General features: G+C 36.5%; 1 protein-coding gene across 1 annotated transcript in view; it reads right to left on the bottom strand.

The window, feature by feature from the left end:
• Positions 1-1,360: 1,360 nt before the first annotated feature.
• Positions 1,361-22,277, bottom strand: part of LOC108977251 (ras-related protein Rap-2a) — a 46,092-nt gene continuing 25,175 nt past the window's right edge. The window contains exons 3-5 of the mRNA XM_018946856.1: positions 13,924-14,121; positions 1,755-1,847; positions 1,361-1,650 (exon numbers count right to left, since the gene is read on the bottom strand). Coding sequence (XP_018802401.1) covers positions 1,372-1,650; positions 1,755-1,847; positions 13,924-14,121 — 570 coding nt within the window. The 3' untranslated portion in view covers positions 1,361-1,371. The remainder of the gene's footprint in view (positions 1,651-1,754; positions 1,848-13,923; positions 14,122-22,277) is intronic.

Raw genomic sequence — 22,277 nt, 5'->3', positions numbered from 1 at the left:
GGGGAATGAATCAGTACGTTGAAGTTATTTGTCATCTACAAAGCGATTGTAGTGAAATGCCCACACTTCATGTAACACAAGCAAAGCCTAAATTATGAAGGACAACTCAGAGCTATTAAAGAAGAAGAAGTAGAACCGTATGAAATAGTAACGGTATTCACAATGATCTATCTGCGTCCGGAAAATTTTTGGTATCCAAACTTGATATAAGTTCGAGCCACTTAACTTATATCGTGGAATAAGTTTAGTCTACAGATTTTTGTTCCAACGATCGTAGCAAAAATCTCATTTGGATAGCTTAGAACACTGCCGGTTAGTTTTAGGAACCAACTCCTACAAAAATAATCATAAACTCCTTCATAAACCGATAAAGCGAGTTTGTTGCGGCGGCTAAGGTCAGTTTCAGCTATATCTCCTGGTTCGTCGAAGACATGACTGCCGAGATGTTTCAATACAACTTTTACAATTTGTTTACGACAAAATCTTCAGCCATACCGCATGAACGCCTTTTGAAAATGTCCTGTAAGAATTCCTATAATTACGACAAGATAAATTTTCTAAGGGTAAGTACTAGTTCAGTACATCTCCTGCGTTCTAAATTACTCTAAGCCCGAACGATTTCGTAGTCGCATAAGAGCTCGTCGCCAAGAACGCAAGATGACAACGGAGAACCAATAAGTACCGTCCATGTGAGCGGAGCAAGAATCGAATCTAAACTATACAATTGTGGTTCAAATTTTGTAACACAATTGGACTATGTCTTCATAAACAATAGAATATGGGCCCTAAGACGTGTAAAGTAAAAATTTTGGTCAATCCGGGTCTTTAAGAGCTGTTGATAGAGCCGAAATACCAAAAGTTAAATAAAATAATATAATAATAAATAGAGGATGGAGTCATGTACAGAAGTTCACTAAAATGAGAAAAGTTCTCTGACCGCCATTCACTTGGGAATAGCCAGAAACAAGCTTTTATATATGGATCCTCTGGATAGCCAAAAATATCCGTTTGAAGGCGATTCACTCTCACTTTAGAAGGCAAAAAATCACTCAGCATGGGACCCGCCAGGTAAAATACACCCATCAAGGAAAGAAAGAAAACAGCATTGCTGTTGTAAACTCGGGTTTAACCGCAAAGCGGTGTCTCCATCAATAAAGAAGAAGAAGAAAAGAAATAATAAAAAAAAAAATGCTAATGAAATTTAATTTTAATATTTACTTGTGACTGTAAACCATCAGTTGTCGCTTACTGTATGGGCGCGCCTTCATTTATTTATTTGTGTGTATGTATGCATGCATTTGCAGATAAATGTGCATTGCTGCAGTAGTTCGCCACTGCCACTGCCGCTCCCATCGCTGCTGCATATTGACTTTAGGATATTGTGCACGAATTTCGTTTGCTGCCCAAGCTCCGCTCCTGTATCCTTTGTAAATGTTGTATTTGCGCGGCTGTTGGCGCATGCGATGGCAATGTGGAGCCGTGTGCACTGCCCGCTGCCGACGTGTTGGCTGCATGTGATGGATGATGGTGATGGGTGGGCGTGCCCGCTCCATTGTTGCCCACTTGCTGTGGCAATGATTGTCGTCGGCGCCGCAGTGCTGGACTCAGATTGTACGTGATTTTCGCCTGTGACAGCAGCTCTTTGAAGACCTGCAAGTGCAAAGTTTTGGGGATTAAATAAATGTGTAAAATTGCTTCTTTTTGTGAACAAAGTCAGGTATTATGTATGTATACATTAAATTTTATATTTTCACCTGTGTGATGTTTTCATTCTTCGCCGCAGACGCTTCGACAAAGCCATTCTCCCAGTCTAGGGTGACCACCGATTCTGTGGTAGCATATTCAACCTAAATAAGTTAAGCAGAAGAAATAGGAAATTTTAATAATTATGATATGATCAGAAATCGTTAGATAAATTGAAAACAAGTGATATTCCCATATAAGTATAAAGGAGGTGGATATTTTCAAGACTACTTATGACACATCATCACAGAAGAGATTAATTTGTATTGCAAAGAGATCCTCTTCCTTCATAAAGTTACTGACTATTGCTGCTACATATCGTTCCTTCCGTTACTAGCTCTCTTTCTCAATGCTCTCTCCCTAATAATAGACGTAGAGAGAATCGTTGAATAGTATCCAGAGATTGATCGTACTGCTCAAGTAGTCGACATGAAATCTAGATATCCGAGAGTCCTTGTTTGTGTCTATACTTAACTCTAGGTTTATGGAGAACTCAGTACACTCATCTATAATGGCGTAAGTGGTGTCTGCACTCGTAAAGAAAAAAGAAGAATTTTCTAGTAGAAACTCACTCGAGGGCTTCATTCCTTCTGGAATATCGTTGTGGTAATGATTATCTTTAAATGATGTAACTTCCATAGATAGAGAGATAAATAGTAAATACTTAGATTTTGCACTGCGAGCTACGGTCTTTTGTCCAGCATTCTGAACAATTTCAGTAACCTGCTGGGTGTGACTGAGGTGATGTGATCCCTGTCCACGTAGATGGCACCTAGGGCCTTTAGTCTGCTTTTACAAGTTGCTGGGCAATCCAAAATCAGGTGTTCTGTGGTTTTTTGTTCTACGTCGCAGAACCGGCAGTTTGCACAAGTGCTTCCTGAGCCGGCAGTGCCCTGTATGGAGGGCGTCAAGGACGCGGAATTTGCCTTGAGAGAGGTTGATCATTTCCTTATACCTTGCAAGGTTGTAATCTCACAGAAGTAGCTTGGCATGACGAATTCCAGCTGCCAATGCTGTTCTCTTCCTACTCCCTGGCTCGTGCGAAGCAGTTCCTTAAAAGTGTATCTTTAACGTTGTCGCAGAGTGGGCCAGCTCATTGCTCATTATCCCTCTATGCATCGGCACAAAGATTGAGTGTACCGGTTGCACACTGATAGGCGGTTCCTATACACTCCTCCACTAAAAGCCATTTAACCTCATATGCTGAGATCGCCTTTAGTGTCGTTTGATTCTCGCTATAAATGGCAATACGCTGGTTGCGATGGCGATCGAACTCTCTCTACGCATTGACTTATAGCAAAGACTTCTGGTTGAAAAATGTTTGGAAAACGTTCCATTGGTATAGATAGTTTGGTATGCGGTCCCGCAATGCCTCCTGTTGTTTTCGAGCAGTCAGTGAATCATTGGATAGTGCTGCCTCTCAGCTGTATATCGAGCGTGGATTCCGGGAGTAACTCTATAAATATTTGTAAAGTTAATCCTCTTTGAAATACCGTCCCTTGGAAGAACGGCCAGTGGAGTGTTTTCCTCTGGCGACTTAATTTGTTGAGACGACATTATCTTCCCTTTGCCGAAATCTCCTGCTGCCATTAGCTGGCATGATATACAAATTTAAAAACGACGCTATCCACCATTCACAGCCACCCAAAATATATGCAAACTTTATGCTCACATCCAAGCAATGTAATGGCTTAAAGGTAAGCCAGGCGAGTATAATACAGAAAGCTCTCAGGATTTACCATTCTTTTCTATAAATTCTTCCTTCTTCAACCTTTGTCTTTCCAAACCAATTAAACCAATTTTAATAGCTTAAATGACCAGCAATAAATAAAAGGATATTACACTTAAGACCCTACAAATGTCTTCGAATTATGACAATAATCACTCAGACCAAGCTCCCTACAAGTAAGATCATTAAATAAAGTGTAGGAAATATACGAAAGTTGTGCAGAAATCCCATTATGTCAACGAATGGATTAAATCATGTAATAATTGAAGCGGCAAAGAATTTATTAAGCCAAGCGCGTACACACATACAAACATATGTATATACATATGTATTTATAGGAAAGTTAAGTTGGCTGATAAAGCGACGGTTCAGTGAGAAATGATGCGTGTGACAGGAGAAAGCAACAATGTAACAACAACAACTAAATGGAAGGAGCGAAAAGGACCATACCGCCGGCAGTCCTTATAAGTACATATTTATCTTATGTATATATATATATATGTATGAATGTGCCCGTAAGTAGGCGGGCCAATAAAATGAGGCGGTAAAAATACAACGAAAACAGCAAAAAGGACCTAACGGTAATTTGAAGAGCTACAGCAACAGTAACTGAAATTATCGGTATTTACCAGAAGCTGAAATTTATAGCCCATAGCTCATTTGGTGTGTAAAGTGGGAGAGCGAGAAGCATTGTGACCAGCCTGACCCACAGCGAAAGTAGCTGGAGGACAAATGTATATTATAATCTTAAACACATATATAGTATATTATTATACATATGTATGTGTGTATATATGTCAATATATATCGCCTAGGCATCACCTCTGTATATATGTATGTAGAGCCTTGTGCGCAAAGAATAAACTTGCTTACATTGCATGAAATCAAGCGACAAGATTTTTCGGTTTGCTTGAGTTGTCGACAGGCCAAATCCCAGAAAGAATTATTTTTTATATTATATGTAAGCGGAAGCAGCTCTTACTGCTGTGGTGGTAGTGCCTGACGAACAAACGAACAAAAAATGCTTACAGACAAATTTCATTGTCTTGTATATTTGTATGCGTTTATGAATATACAAAAATAGATAACGTAGATATGTACAGAGATTAGAGGTGTTCTTAAATGTACGGAAAAGTAAGAGAAAACTTAAAGTCGGGTTGCACCGAAGCTAAAATATCCTTAATATATATGCCTAATTTCTTGAAAATATAATAAATAACATCTTCGTTCTATATTTCATATAATTATCTTATGTTTCGATAGTTTTTTGATCTCTTCCTCCAAATAACGATGATATTGCCAGTGGCATAACTATACCGTTCGAGGCCCGTGGCAAATTTATCGAATGGGCCCTCTGCCCTCCCACGTCCCCAATATATAAAGAAGCTGAACCAACAACAATAGTATTTTTTATATTATAATATTTATTTATACACTTTTATTTGTAAGAGTTAACTAATAAATCACTACGTGAAGTAGGTACATACAAACTTTATAATTATAATTTCTTCATTTTCTAATTATTCACTTTTAATTAAAGTTACCTAATTTAAAGTGCATATTGAACTGAAATCACAATTTTATTCTAAGTACACAATTTTAATTATTAAAATTCCTTTCTTCGGACTTTCTGTTCAGCAAAAGTGTTAATGACATCATCAAAGTTCAAATTTCCGGCCATAGAATTTTCGATGGATAGAATAGCCAAATTGCTTAACCTTTCTTGTCCCATAGAATTTCTTAAATAAGTTTTTATCAATTTCAGTTTTGAAAATGACCGCTCGGCACTAGCCGTAGTTACAGGAATGGTGAGAAATAACAGAAATGCAGTGCACACTTCAGGAAAGCTTGAAGATATAAAATGATTCTTTATTATTAATAAGTCAGCAAGTTCTCTTATAGAAGATGACCTTTCTATTTCGTGTTTAAAAGAGGATCGAAAACTGAGAATTTCTTTGGAAAACGACATAGATATATCTTTTTTATATAAATGGACAGATGCTAAAGCCTTTTCCAATAAATCAGTATCATTCAAGTTTTGCAAAGCGGCAGGCTGCAAGACACTAAAATTGGAAACAATTTCATTCATTCCAAGGAAACGCGATCTAAGTTGATTATTGATGATGTCTAATATACGATAGAATACGTTCACTTTAAACAAGCTTTCAGGATCTTGGAGACGTTCATCCTCACAAATTTCACCAGATGCCTTTTTTTTTACAGTTTTAGTCATTTTCTTCAAACCGTGTTTAGGCAACATAAAAGTGTGGCAATTTTTCTTAAGAACTTTCAACTGATGACGTATCATTATAATTGAACTCTGTTAGTAAAATCAGAGACAGTCATAACATAACACTTTAATGTAAAAAAGAGACAAAATATTAAAGGCATCAATAGCATTGTGGTCGGGGAATACTAAATCCTTTGGGGAATTCCCAGCTCGTTACTTTCCTAACGTTTTACGGCTCTGACAATTAACTTATTGGCTTAAATTTACGATCGTCAATAATTTTTAGAGTTTTCTACAAGATTCCGAAAAATATTTTTTAGCGCATTGTATTGAGAAAAAAAGCGCTGAAGAGTCTAGAATTGCGCTAAAATGACAACACTGATTTTAATGCCGGCAGTATACCTAGTCTCAGCGAGACACCCTGAGACATGCCCAGCGAATATAAATGTAAACCAATATACACATTTTTGAGGCATGTTTGTCCACACATGTTTCCGAAATTATTACGAGTAATTGGATTTTGACCATTCTTTCTAAAACTGGGTTAATTTTTTTTTTACTAATGCACTGAAAGTTGAATACCTAGGTATATTTTTTTTAGTTGTATATGCAACTAAGAAGGTATCAAATAAATTAAAGACAAAACTTTTTTTTTACTTAAGTAATGTGTATGTGTAATAATAAATGTTGGGAAATGAGATTTCCTCTGACCGGGGCCCCGTGGCATTTTGCCGACTTGCCACCCTATAGTTACGCCACTGGATATTGCTTTTGCGGTACGCTGTGATAATAACGATTAAAATTCCTTATTACACAGAAATCCAAATTTAATGGGTAATCTTTATTATCATTCGAGAGAACTTCTTTGGCATTTATTTTTGGATAATTATCTCTTTCGAATGTTGGCCTGAATCGAACCGGGATTGTTTGCAAAGGCTTTAGACTTTACATATCACCAAAGAAGAAAGTCTAAAGTGTGATATCACACGGTGAGCAACGTGAAATTATCTGCTTATCGAAGTGTGCTCTCCATGAATTCATTGATTGAGGTGATATGTTGGAAGTAGCCGCGTTTTGTTGAAACCAAATATCGCCAAAACTACGAGCTGCAATTTCAAGCATCAAATTGTCGGTTATCTTGGCGCAATAACATTCGCCATTGACGGTTACATTGCCATCAGCATCATTTTTGAAGAAATATGGACCGATGATTCCACCGGGCCCCAAACCGTTGTTTTTTCTGGATGAAATATCATCTCTTGAATCCCTTCAGGTTGCTCTTTGACCCAAACGTGGCAATTTCGCTTGTTTACATACTCATTGAGCCAGAATATGGGTTCATCACTGAATAAAATTTGACTCGAAAACGTCAGATCTTCTTGGAACTTTTCATGAGCCCATAGAGCGAAGCGATGCAGTTGGGAAAGTCGACCGACTTCAGTTCTGGCATAAGCTGTATTTTGCACGCTTTTAATTTAAGATATCAGATCTAGAAGGGCGCCAAGTCGTTCCATACGTCAGACCGAGTTGCTGCGAACGACGTCAAATTGACTCTTCAGGGTCTTCGTGCATACTCTCAGCTACGGCTGCTGTAATTTCTTCACTGCGTGCTGGAAGAGGTTTATTCGGCCGAATATTATTCAAAAATCATTGCTGGGCCTCAGTCTGCACTTCAAAGAGGCCAATCACTGAAGCACTGCATCATAATCCTACTGGAAGGTAAATGCTCTCCATCTAAAAGAGTATTGCTTAACTGCTTGACGACGCCTTCTAAAACTTCTTACTTCTTACACTTATGCCCCAGTTTTAACCCTTTTTTCAAGAGACATCCAACTATCGTTCCTGAATGGTGACATCGTGGAACCCTTGGTATTACATTATTTGCTTCTTTGCAAAATCCTGATTTCTCCAGAATGGATAAAAGCGAAGAAAAAAGGGTTTGTTATTGAATGAGGGCAAGTCAATATATCTCCTGTCCTCAAACAAAGAGTCATCGCATTCGCGATTTGGCTCCCATGTCACTGTTAACAGTCAAAACTTTGAAGTAGTAGATAGTTTCTTCTCTCATGGAACCAGCATTAATACGAACAACAATATCAGCTTCGAAATCCATCGGAAAAGTAGGAAGGTAAATCCTCTGTCGACGAATTGAGAGCGAAATCTACAAGCCACTTATCATCCTCGTCCTGCTGTATTGTGCAGAAGCCGACTGCCGCACTGTTGTAAACTCGCCTATAACCGCTTAAGCGGTGTCCACGTTAATAAAGAAGAAGAAGAAGCTGCAAATAAAATAATACTTCCCTCCATAAATTGAGGAGGCTGTCCTTACCGATCGCGAGAAGAGATATGCCTCTCTATATTTACTTGTACATTGTATTCCCCCACATTACCTTAAAAAATTTGTTTTTTGTACTAAATGGTAATAAAGGCCACCCTAATACTCGTACTCATACAACAAATAGTTATACTTGTCTACGTATACGAAAATTCATGGTAGGGACATGAATAACTGCCACGCAGAGTGCATAATTTTTGGTTTATTTCTTCCAAATGAGCAAACTTCAGCAAAGTCCCAAAACAAAAAGGATACAAAGTCTATTTGTAAGGAATTTACTCGCATGGAAGGGAATTAAATGCTGCGTGTAAGCCAAGAATACCAAAGTAAATTGAAACTTCTTTAATATTAAGGAAAAAATAATGGAAAGGTATGTAAAAGAAATGAAAGTAAGCGAACAGCTGTTGCCTTGCGAGGCACATAGGCGCCACCAGTGATCGCTTGAGGGTTTTGTGCACCAATTTTATAGGTTTCAGGGTGAGATGGTAATAATGAGGTTAAGTTGAGTTAGGTTTGTGCTAAAGAGGTGAAATTAGGTTTTAGGACTAGCCACTTGTATCATATACTTTGGAAGAAAACGTACCATAGATGGCATGAATAGAAAACCAGCGAACAACAGTAATGTGGCTCCCACAAAAGCTGATTCAATGTTACCGGAATTGACTAGAACTTTTTCTGACCAAGCGCTATTATTTCGGTGATCTAACACTGTTTGAATCAGGAAGTAGTAAGTAGCTCAAGCATTTTTCATCTTTATAACTACAATGAGGAGGCCAGGTGTTATAGGGACCTGGTACTATAGAAAATAATTCTAGAAATGTAATATATTTTGAGTTAAAGGGAATATATAGGAAATGCTGTTCGAAGATATTTTGTGTACACTGAGAGTATTGAAAGAAGTTTGGACTAACTCGGCAAACCCCTGCTCAAAATACTCATCCCACGCCTATGACTACCTTATTTTGGAGCAAAAACAAATGTAATCAGCCACGAGAGTTGAATAATCCGTTTAAAAGTCAGGTTGCATAGGAATATTGGAGGATTTGTTGATGATGTTAAAAACTTTTTACGACCAAAAACAACAAAACAAAAGAAAATAGACGAAAAACGAAAATGCTAAAATGCAATAAAAACAACAATAAGCAAAGTTAATTTAGCATTTTAAAATAAAGGAAATTTGCATTTTTATTATCTTCGCAACAGGAAAAGAGTGAGAGAGCGGGCGAGAGAGAATGAGAAAGCGTTTGTGGTGGCGTTAATAAAAGGGTGCCTTTTGGGCGCAAAATGAAATCTGTGCCAATGTCACAACAACCATTCAACAATGCTAAGTATTCCTCTAGGAATGCGCCATCAAGCGCATGCTGATGAATAATAACTGTAGTTTGCAGCGGAAATTTGCGCGCGTTCAGTGTCCCAATGGTCCGCTCGACCGTTTAATAGCGGTACACAGCATACTCGTATATATTTCGTGCGGACTAAACGAACAAGTGGCACATGAAATTACAACTAAATTATGTGTGAAACGGCGCATGACAAATACAAAAACAATAGCAACAACAGCAGTCGTTTGCGTAATGAGCAAATTGTTCACTGAGCTGCCATAGGCACAGCGCCGCTTAGTCAATTAGTGGGCGAGTGCCAAGTGGCACAATTAGGCAACTATTTTGTAGGGATTTAGAGGGATCATTGTTAGTCTATTTCGAGATTTGGCAACTCCAGTGTGCAATCTGGCGGCTCACAACTTTATCCTAAAGTTTCATATTTTTGGTGTTATACGTACTTAGAACGTTTAGACAGGCGACCGCTATTTATGTTGTTTACAGTAACTTAAAATGTTCACCTCGTTCAAAAAATCGAACTATATCGCGAACATTTTTGGGCGATTATTTTTTACGTGCGACGTGAATTAATTCAGCAAGAAAGCACCAGTGAAAATAATTAATTTTTTGACTATGAAACTTCATCAAGGACGAGTATTTATCAATGGTATGGTGAATTCAATCAAGGTCGTAGATCACTCCAAAATTGATTTCGGAAGATCGTCCAAAATTAGTTGTTGTTCTGGAAAGATTGTCATGTGACCTATTGTGCGATTGAGACAGCCGAAGGCAGCAATGGGACCAGTATACATTTAATATTGCATGAATATTTCGCTGTAAAAAATTTATTCTTGGATTGGTCGAGAAAAACGTCTGAAAAATATGGTAGTTATGTTTCGAAACACGCCGATGAAATCGTGACAGATGACGAATCGTGGATTTACGCGTACGAGCCCGAAAGTAAGCAGCAGTCGACTTAATGGATGTTTGAGGATGAGCCGAATCCAAAGAAAGTTGATAGCGCACGAAGAACTTCCAAGCAAGTGGTTGCCTGTTTTTTTGGAACGCTAGACATGTCGCAACCATATTATTAGAACAACTCCGAACAGTAAATTCGAGTGGTTAGCAAATAAAGTCTTTCAAGAAATCAAGAAAACCAACCGTATACATTGTATAGGGTCCTGCTGTATCTATTATTTTGAAAATATCTTAATTTATTATTCGATATGAACTTTCAAACGTCTTGCAATATATTTTTATAGTAAGCGAGCGAAAAAAGAACACTCAACTCGGATAAAATTTTTCTGAGAGCATTTAAAGTCCCAGTAGCTTTTCATATTCCAAAATTTTGTTACATTTTTGCTGTTTATTTTAATTTTTTTCTCAGTTTATATATCTATTATAGTTTATTTTTGTTATATCAAAGCTAATTTTGGAAAATCTGGCATAAAGCAACTTTTCCAGCTAGAACTTTTCGTTAATTGCACTTCTCTAGAGAATGAATTCCGCAAAAGTACCCAAGCCCTTTTTTGTGCCAGAAAAGATCGGTTCCTTTCGTAAACGTAGTTATTTGCAAGATATATTCGTATGTGGTCGAGACAAGTTTAGACTTTTGGTTCAATTTGTTGGATTTGTTGAAAACATCATTTGTCGATCGAAACAAAGTTATATTGAAGAAAATAAGTAGCGGAACTTAAAATATGTGGTTGTAAAATTTATGGTAGCGATTAACCACATCCATGCGATCTAGGCGTATTATCATAGATCAAAATACAACATAAATTGATCGCTGATGAGATAAATACTCGACAAAGCAAAGAATATATGAACCGTTGAAGAGACTCTTTTCCAAAACAACATTGGAAGATCTCATATTTCAGTTTAAAGAAAGGCGAAGCAATGTGTCAGTAGTTATACAATGTGATTTCGCAGCTAATGGTTTCTACTTTATACACTAAAGTTCATGTTTTTGGACCTCAGAAGAAGAGATCGAAGCAAGTAAATCATATGATGTTGAAAGCAGCTCAATTAGAGTGAAAAAATGAAATTTTGCCGGTTGTTAAGTAGAATACCTTCCTTATAAATAAGTCAATATTTGGGAAATGAGAGTGGTCTTTCAAAAAAACTGTATAGTTTTACCTAGCAATTTATACAATATAGGCTCAGATAGATCCGCCTTGAACATGTATCTGAGAGCAAATAATCTCACAGAGTCCTGAGAATTTTTTGAGAAATATTGTACAACTATACTGATGTGAGTTTCGAAAATTCAACACACTTCGCAATAACTCTTTGGAACAACTCTCACAAGTTATGCTTTACCACATTCATACTAATATATAGCTAGAAGCCCGAATGATCTGCGATTGCTCGATATTTAATTAATGTTGAGAAGACGAATATTGCTTAAGATGATACGATGAGATGAGCGAACATTAAACATATAAGGGAGAGTTGTGGAAAAACACTGATATATAATTTAACTAATGTATGCCATCTGGTTTGATTGATTGATGATAGGCTTTTAGGAGGCATATGGTGATACCAACGAAACTAAAGAACCCTTTATTCTATTGGCTCCTTTTTGAACCACACAGTGCTTCTGATGTAGTTCATCAGTACGAAAAGTTGTATGGAGCTTTACAATAATGTAGAAGATGTTTGATAGTCTCTTTCTATCCTAACTCTTGGCAGCTTGTAAAATAGGCGTTATATGTGTATGTTTGTGTTCCTAGTCTAAGGGTATGCCGGCCTATTATACAGTGACCTTTTAGTACTTCTACTAGAGCTCTTATATCAATCACTTTAAATTGTAATAATTGTCATGTACGGCCACAATTCCACTGATGCCACATTTGCCTGCTTGCTGAGCAAGTCAGAGATTGATTCTACTCAGATTCAGCTACATTTAAAACATTTTTGTAGATTGGATATCTAGAAGTAGCCAGATGCACATGAACTCCTTCTTTTCCGGAGTATAATTGTAGCCTGTTCTGGTTAGTTCATCTGCTTTACGGTTCCCTGTGATATGACTTTTACTAATTTGAATGAAACACTTTAGTGAATTTAAAACTGTCTAGCTATCTATATATATACTTAGAACAAGACGGTTTTCTTTAATTGCTGTGATCTCCGCTTTGAAGACATTACAGTGGTCTGGCAAACGGAAGGCGATTTGGGTATCTAGTTTCGCAGCGAAGACACCACCTCGCACTCGGTTATTTAGTTTGAAACCAACCGTATTTGCCCCTTTCTCACTTTTCTTTGAAAGGAAACTGCTGACTTCGCTGTCATTTGCTTACAGAATTAGTCTGTTGGCAGTGATGCAAATACTATGTTTCAAATTGTTCCAACATGCCTGAGAAGTGATGAATAAAAAGAAAGAACGTTAACTTCAGTTGCACCGAAGCTAAATACCCTTCACAGGTACATTTCWGTTAGTAACTATGTGTTCAGTTTGTATGGAAGCTATATGCTATAGTAATCCATTCTGAACAATCTTTTTGGAGACTATATTGCTACCTTAAGCAGTAATCCATGCCAAWTTTCGTGACGATACGACGTCAAATGCGAAACTTTTCCATACAAGTCCTTGATTCCGATCGTTCGGCTTATATGGTAGCTATATGCTATAGTAAGCTGATTTGAGCAATTTCTTCCGATATTACATTACTTATATAAACAATAACTCATACCCAATTTCGTGCAGATATATCGTCAAATGAGGAAGTTTCCCATGCAAGCATTTGATTCCGATCATTCAGTTTGTATGGCAGCTATATACTATAGTAATCCGATCTAAACAATTTCTTCGGATATTACATTGTTGAATTAGAAAATAATCTTTACCAAGTTTCGTGAATATATCTTGTTAAATGTGAAAGTATTCCATACAAGAACTTGATTCAGATCGTTCAATTTGTATGGCAGCTATATGATATAGTGGTCTGATACCGGCAGTTCCGACAAATAAGCAGCTTCTTAAAGGGAAAATGACGTTTGCGAAATTTCTAAACATATCTTAAAAACTGAGGGACTAGTTCATATATATACAGACGGACAGACAGACGGACATGGCTAAATCGACTCAGCTCGACATACTGATCATTTATATATATACTTTATAGAGTCTCCGACCCTTCCTTCTGGGTGCTACAAACTTCGTGACAAACTTAATACACCCTGTTCAGGGTAGGACAATAAATTCTAATCGTGCCTTCAAAGTGTCCTGAAGAGTGTCGATAAACAATACTCATCCCCTACATCAAATTTTTAAGTGTGTAAAATTGAAAGTACTAAATTTTTACCACTGAGAAGACAAAAACACTACAGTTTGATAAATTTCAAGCTTCACTAAATAGAGCTCACGAAAAAGCTGAGAACAGACAATCATGTATAATCTCAGGATATTTGTTTTTTTGTTTTAGGGCAAAACATTGATATTGTAGCAATAAATAAAAAAAAAGAGCACTTTAAATTTTCAATACACTTCCCTAACTAAGGCTTCAAGTCCTTTTGAGACAATACTCCATATTAAATTGAATTAAAAAAATAGCACTTCACTCACCTTCCTGGCGTCCTCCTTTTCGGCAACTAGGTCAATTTTATTGCCCACCACCACAATGGGCACAGCTGTGGTCGCTTTGGTCTCGTGTATTTGATCGCGTATCATGCGCACCTCCTCGAATGTGGACGCATCGGTGACATCATACACCAGAATGAATGCATCCGCCGATGAGATGGAGAGCGCGCGCATTGCAGGAAACTGTGCCGACAGGAAGACGCACCGGTACAATGACGTTGTGCGGCAGGAAAGCGCCACGCAAAGGCAAAAGGAATCATATGGAAAAGAGAAAGAGAAAGTGGAAACAATGAGAGATAATGTAAAATTTGCATATTATTATTGTTTTCTCTTAGATATGCACATATTTTATGGCAACAAAAAAAAAAGCAAAAAAATAAGAAACATTAATCGGATTTTTCTGCACATTAAAAACGTAAAACGTAAAAAATACGTGTAAGATACCAGCAATAATAAAAAAATAAAATACGCTGAAAAAGAGACAAGAATTTCCATTTAATTTCATTAGTGAATTGAATTTTGCATTGACAATTTGTGGGTGAGGAGCCAGCAAACTTTATTTTTATATTTGTTTGTCTTTTTGGACTTTCATGCTGTTGTTTTTGTTTCTGTTTCTGGTTTAGGTTTTGCTTTTTTTTCTGGTTTTAGTTTTGTTTTTGTTAAGTTGAATTTGATGTGCTAGCGCTGTGTGTGCAGCAAGGTGAAGACTCTGCATGTTCTCAAGTTGTTGCTGTAATTGTATTATTGTAATAATTAAGTTGGCAATAACCGCAGGTCCTAAGTTTGTACAAATTGAACTTTATTAAAACAAGGCAAACGAAACTTTATCCAAGACGCATCTGCATACACACGCACGTATGTAGTCTAATCTGGTTGTGACGTTCTTTGAAGAGTTGTGGCAAAGAATTTCTGGAGAGAAAGTGATACTCCATGATTCAATATTTCAGTTATTAATTTATATTACATTTTCTAAGTCGCTTAAGAATATTCTAAATATTTTTATTGCTTCTACAAAGTATCAGAATATCACATTAATCCTTATTCAATCAAAGGCAGAATATTTTAAGAATTAATGCAAGAGTTTGAAGAGCCATTCTCTCTATTTAATATATGAGTTGGGAAGGTAAAATTATTTTTTATAATAATATAATAATAAAGAAATTTTGCTAGTACATATTCAGCACTATGATCTCTAAAACAACTGCCTTTGGTTTGCCAAGCTTTAGAGAGTAGCGAGTCGCACAAAATAATTATCTAATCCAATTTTACTCGGAGTATGAAAAGTAAAAAAAAAGCAGAACCCATTTTGTCCAAAGTGGAGTATTTTATTACATTTTAATATCACGTCGCTCTTGTTGGTAGACCCTATATTAAGCGTACCAAATCAATACGATGACTTTGTGTTTTGTTTTTTATATAAATTTGCCTTTGGAGGCATTTGTAATGGTAGAAATAGTCTGAAATCTGTAAAACCAAACTTGGTAGAACTGAAGCAGGCAATTAAACGAATTTAATGAGTCACCCATATACTCTTTTATAACGATTTGCTAATTTTGCTAATTTTCATGGTGCTTTGCCATTTACAGTTTTTTAAAGATATCGAGCAAAGCAATGTTGAGGCGAAATCGGATTTCGTGTATCTATTCCTGGAGCACCTCTATTAGTTATTTGTAACTAATTTTGGTGATTTTTGCTGGCATCTTTAGTTTGTTCCAATATTTTCAAAATTCATGGATTACTTTTTGTAGAGATATGCACCACGTGGCCCCAGTACGATTTCTCTAACAATTTGCTTGTTGATTTTAGTTCAGAGCTTCTTGGAAAATTTCTGTAGCATCTTTTCGCAGTATATGACTTATCCATTTTCATTTTTACATTTTCAATTTTTTTATTTTTTTATTTCTAAATTAAAATACATCCTTAAGTACCAAGCTAAAGAATCAATGTTTACTGGGTTCTGTGCTTTTTGGGCGAAAAGCTCTGCCGTTGCCACCGAAGAACGTGAATTTGCGTAATATTCTTGGACAATTTCCAAGCGTTGCAACATGACATGATGAAATGGCAAATCTCAGTGAACAACCTGACAACATTTTTCACAAATCCGTAAACAACTTAAATTTAATCATATTCGAAAAAACAATGCAAACCGAATAGATATAAATTTGAAATCTTTTAGTTTGCACAAATAAAAATTTCGAGTCTATCAAATAATTCGATAACTGTTATATACATTTCCAATTACGCACTTTTGTTGCAGTGCAATTACGCACATTATCTTCATTATGCATACATGGCGTATGAGCAACATTCCATCATAGCTATATTTATACTAAAATCCATGTTTACTTTAATATATTTCAATTGTTAAATCATTGTTTATCATTTAATAAAATTTCCCTGTTGCTTTCGTGTTCAATTCACTTCACAAATTAATTGCAAGAATAAATATGAATTTATGTTGCTTTGGCACTTGTAAAATTTTATAGCGCCACCCACGGCGTATGAGTAACATTTAACATAATATACAAATGGATAAAATAAGAGTAGTTTTTGCTCAAATTTCAGCTATTTTTGTCAACTGCCCACGCTTATGTTTGCATAAAGCAAAACTTAAACACATTTGTTTGAAGAAAATATTTCATGTGCCGTTATCGTGTGCCATCGATTGAGTCAAGGTCACAAAAGCGCCATAATCACGCGAAACGTAAATTCTAGCTGGTTAACACTCACAATGCAATGCCACATAGGTACTAATGTGTATGTGGCGGTTTATATGTATTTGAGTTTATCTCTATTTTCCCGCTATGTATTCGTAACTGCCGATAACGCCACGCACTTGTATATAAGATGCCTCTAATCGCTTGCGCTCATTTCGCTTATCAACCAAAGCCATTAATATACAATTAAAATGAGTTGTAAGCACTTAGTTTAATTACTTTCATCCGTGTATAGCGCATATGTGGATCACTCACTTATTTTTGCTACTTTTTTGGCATGGCTATGTGCTTTAAGGGGTGTGACTGCTAAGAATTTAGAAAATTTAAAATTTTTTTTTGGATTTTTTTTCTTGCTTTTGTATTTAATAAACAATAACTATTCTTAATCCCTTAATAAATGTATTGTCAAAAAATTTTCAGGGCCTTAGCCTGGCCCAAAGTTTCAATAAAAATATATTTTGAAGTATTTGTGAAAATAGAAACTGTTCTAAAACACTTTTTTGACCTAAGATAGCTTAAAATATTTATCAAATTCTTTAATATTATGTATATATAGTATATTCGCATCTTAATTTCTCTCTCTTTAAAAAAAATTATAAAATTTTGTTGGATTAAAAATTTTTGAAAATTTAATTCGGTGATTTTGGAATCTAAATTACGCATACTAGTAACAGCAACCCACAAAAATATACATTGGTGCATTGATAATAATTCCAGTATTATTTTTTTAAATTATTATTTTACAAAACCTTTGAAAGTCATACCCCTTAAGGTTCGCAGCAAACACATCCTCCTTTATGTTTGCACTCACATGTATGTATGTATGTGTACATGTCTGAGCGTGTAATGAAGTTATCAAGTAATGAAATCTGGGGTTGATGAAGATTTCTTGTGTGGAAAGCAGCAATAAAAACGATGAAAATACGATGCAAGTCTTAGAAGAGCGTTCTTGCTTAAAGGCTTTGAAATTTTTGGTTTGGGTCTCAATTTTACGCCTCAATCAAGGTGTCTTATTCTGCTTAACTCTGCCATTGCAAAGGGCTTACAGTTCTTACTTCTTGGAAAGCTGTTCTCACTTTTACGCTAAGCTTAATTATATGGTTGCTGGTTGAGAATTGCTGACAATGACATATTTTCGGCAATATTTTGTTTAGGAAAACACTGTTAAAGCATTGTAAGCAAGACGAACGATTACATTAAACAAAAAAAAAAAAAAAAAAAAAAAAAAAAAAAAAAAAAAAAAAAAAAAAAAAAAAAAAAAAAAAAAAAAAAAACGAAAACTATCACACTACAAAAAAGTTTTGAGACTGAGAAACGTTTTTTAATAGAAGATTGCAAGATCCACAATATAAACCGGAAACCTAAACAAACTGAACCATACGCAAAAAACTTGTCTTTGAGCAATTGTGATTTCCGTATGCGCTGGTCAAACGTCATTTCCATTTCGGGTATCAGAATAAAACTGTAACGTAAGATATATTATTGGAATATTTTAACTTTGAATGTAAAAAATTTGTCAAAGGGGCAAACTTTACTACTGTGGGCAAAAAATTATAAGACTTTTTAATTTATATACGCTTGTCTTGAATATCGGAAGAATGAGAGAAAACCATTTTTAAAATTAGTTTGGGACTAAGATAAGGTGAAAGCACGACTGGTTCCAAAATCACTGAATTTTTTCGAAAAACAGCGGTGCGTTAACGTGTCTATGAGTGTCTTGAAACTATGCTTACGACCCGGAAGCAGACGATCAGTCGGCCGAACATCGTGGCAAAGGTGACCGAAGTCGAAAAATCCACGTCAAATCGGGTTATGTGAGAGTCTTCTTTGCTTATCGAAGTGCGAATTCCTTTCGACCGGTCAAACTATCAACATGGAACACTATTTGAAGGTTATTTGTAATTTTCGCGAAGCTATTCGTAAAAGGAGGCGGGAATTATGGGCCGTCAATTTTTGGTTTTTTCCCACGAAAATGTACAGTCGCATACTACATTGATTCGTTGTGAGTTTTTTTAACAATAAATTCAATAGCCGCATTCGCCTGATTTAGGTCTGTGTGATTTCTAACTATTCAGCAAACACAAACCACCGCTCCGGAGAAACCTTTTTGGGTAAATTGAAGACATTAAATGTGAATCGCTACGTGCATTGAAGGCTATTCCGGAAATTGACTTTAACTACTATTTCTATTACGACTTAGATTTTGAAGAAATTTAAAATTATGAACGAAGCCTTATTATTTTTGTTCATAGTTCAGTAAGACTTCCAAAAAAAAAAAACGTATAGTATTTGCATATACAAAAAGATTGTAGGTGTTCCTAAGTAACGTCTTCTAGTATAAACAGTAGTAAATATAAATCAATGATTCGATTTAGTTCGGTCTGCAGGTGGTTTTACTCAAAAGTGCTGCGCTCTCAACATATCTGCTTTAACCAGTTTTGGCCTTATTAGACCTTAGAGAAGGGTGAATGGAACTGACAAGTGGCATATATTTAAGAGACCTGCATAGTCGGATAGAGAATTACTTCCATTTTTTTGACTTCATTTTATTATTCACTACTTTTATATAGTTTTATTAAGATAACTCATATTAGGTAGTATCGACAGCATTTTAACATTAAAACATGTTATTATCAGGAAATAATTCCCTTTTAACGTGCGATAAATGTATCTCAAAGATTTATTTACCATTACTTTCAGTAAATAACAGCAATAGGCATATAGATTTGGTAAAAATTTAAAATTTCGATCGGATAGACATACGAAATTTAACTCATCTTGCCATTCTGATAATTTTAATGCAAAGGGTGATCCATTTCGAGGTTTACTACTTTGTTAAAGAAACAACACAAAAGCTTCAAGTGACGTTTTACTCCAAGGCCTGAATCAGTGACATTTCTCGTTACCAGATCGGCATAAAAAGTCATTGCTTAAATACAATTCAGAAAAAATGTTTTTCTGTCAGAAATGATGACTCTCTTAGTGTTACCATTTAAAAAAAGTCATAAGCACACAGTTGACTCAATGAGGAAACACCTGAAATCTTCACCATACAATTACCTCTGCCAAACCACAAATACACTTCAGCTCCATCGCACAGCATGCATCAATCATAATAAACTTTAATGGTCCCCTTCATTATACATACATATTTATGTATGCACATCAGCTGAGGACTCAAACGAAAAAGTCAACTACTTTTTTTGAACTTCGATAGCACTTTGAAATTAAAAACAAGAAAAAGTGGAACGAAGCAAAAGTGGATGAACGCAGGGAAAATGGAAAAACGAATTTTAATTTGCCGAACAAACAAACCAAAGCCATAACGACATAAGTGCATACGTGTTGGCTTACATTTCTACTACTACATGCATATATGTATACATATGTGTGTGTATATGGGAGCATAGCGCCTGCATAATCCGCTTGCCATGAATCTATTAGGGGGACGAAATTCAATGGAACCTTGTGGAGCAAAAGTGAAAAATGGAAGAAAATTTCTGCGCGGGAAGGCGGTGTGTGTGCTTTTCCCAAGCACTCTTGCATTTACTATAAGCACACATAGGCGAGTACAATTGCGTGTATGTATTACAGTTGGGAATATAGCGTGCGGTGCATTTGCAAGTGGGTGCTTTTTTTTTGCCATTTTCAAGTGCGTTGTGTTGCCACATTGCGTTTGTTTGGCCGCCGCATTCAGTGCTGCCACTCAGCAATTCATAATCCAATTCACCAACTCGGCTGCAACAAAAGTCACAATCAACCGAACTTGTGGTGCGACTTCTTCAACAGTGTTGTAGGGATTTTGTGTTTTGGCTTGTGCTTGTGCATACACACATACTTACAAATTCATATGTGAACTTGTAGTGCACGCTGTGCGACGTTTTCCGCTGAGAAATCAATTGTTGTTTGCATAAAAGCAACGAAAAATTCGAAAACGCCTAATGCCAATGAAGGGATCTAGTTGTATTTGTAAAAAATAGTGCGAACATTTGTCTATACAGCGGTGGGTAAAAAAATGGAAAACTTTGAGGAAATTGGTCGGAAATTGAGCATGTTTAATGGAAGATGAGTATGAGAATAATATACAAAGTTTGTCCGGAACATTATAGGACTGAGAATTTATAAAAATGTATTGCAACAATCGTTACAATTCTTTAAAAACTTTCAAAATAGGCTCGTTCTGCGTCGATGCAGTGCTGTCAGCGCGATTTCCAAGTATTGAAGGCCTCACGGTAGGCATTATCAGGAATAGTCTTGAGAGCCGAGGTGCAGCTCGACAGTCTGAGTTCAAAACTTTGCGCACCCGAGTCACATTGTCGGTGTTTGTCGAAGTCGTAGGTCTCCCAGCACGGTCTTCATCAGCGACCTCCCCCGGCCCTCCAAAAAGGCCTGGTGCCACCGAAAACTTCTTGCTAAAGCAACTTTTGCGTAATCCTACTTGATCATATCAAACGTCCCTGTCGCAGATTTACCGAGTTTCACACAGAATTTAATCGCGTACCTCTGCTCTAACGAACGCTGCATTTTCGGCTTGCACCACTCACAGAAGCACGTCGCGCGAAAATTTTTGTCCTGACTTTCCAGGTGCTCGGAGACAACTGACCAGCCGGTCGTTCGTTAGCTAGGAAGACCCTCTACCGAATCCACTCGGTGCGAGCACGCTCCGAAGTACAGTCGCGGCGGAGGAAAATCACTCCTATTACTTTCCGAACAAACCCTGCATATAACTGACCACTGCAGAACGATTCTGGTTTATTGTTTAAATGATGACCTTTTGTTATCTTAAGTGATCGCCGGAAAATAAAAACTTAAACAGTAGAAAAGATCTTCTGCCTAAGGTCGAAAGCATTTATACAAGCATATCCGGCAACCAAACCAAAACTCTTTGTTCATTTAAGTATGTATTACTTATGATTCAATCTCTGCAACACCTATATGAAATTCGTCTGCACGGATCTAAACTCAACCCGTAGTTGTCCTATTTTATTAAACTTAAACTCAATAATTTCCAAAATTTTGGTTCTATGGTTTCAAGCATTCAAGAACAAGCAACTTGTATGGCTTCTATTAAGGTAGCAGTAGATCATTCCGGTAGGTGCCCTGTTAGGAGAGGTTGGTACCACAGCAGTAATACTTTTGAGCTCTCTGACCAAGCACTCGACATTAGTTAAGGAGTGCTTGGCCTTACTATTGCTACATACCGATCAATGAAGGGTTAGATTGTAGAAACGGTAGTTGTGGTAATAAAAGTCCCTGGTTTTATTGGCATTTGCCAATCCATAGCGAATAAGTCTGTAAGGCTAATACTTAAGTTAGTAAAAAATATGCTAAAATCTCAATATCATTAAACTGGGCACAAGTTGACGTTCCGTTGGGATTAGCATCTGATTGGTAGGCGCTAACCAACATCAGTATCTATGCTATGCTAAGGTTCTCCCAACCTTGGGTCAATGGGAGGATGTACAGTAAGCTCCTGGCTTTAGCAGCGTACACCTTTCTCTGGTTATCAATATTCCGACCAGTTATTCGTTAAAATATGCCCACGATTATTAGATGAAGAAAAAATTCTCCCGTTTGCTAATTATCGAAATGAATTGAAATGGGGCCGAAGTAGAATCCTGT

The sequence above is a fragment of the Bactrocera latifrons genome, unplaced genomic scaffold (genome assembly GCF_001853355.1).
Source record: "Bactrocera latifrons isolate USDA-ARS-PBARC rearing strain unplaced genomic scaffold, ASM185335v1 scaffold_86, whole genome shotgun sequence".
NCBI classification, from domain to species: domain Eukaryota; kingdom Metazoa; phylum Arthropoda; class Insecta; order Diptera; family Tephritidae; genus Bactrocera; species Bactrocera latifrons.
This window is presented reverse-complemented; position numbering and strand designations above follow the sequence as displayed.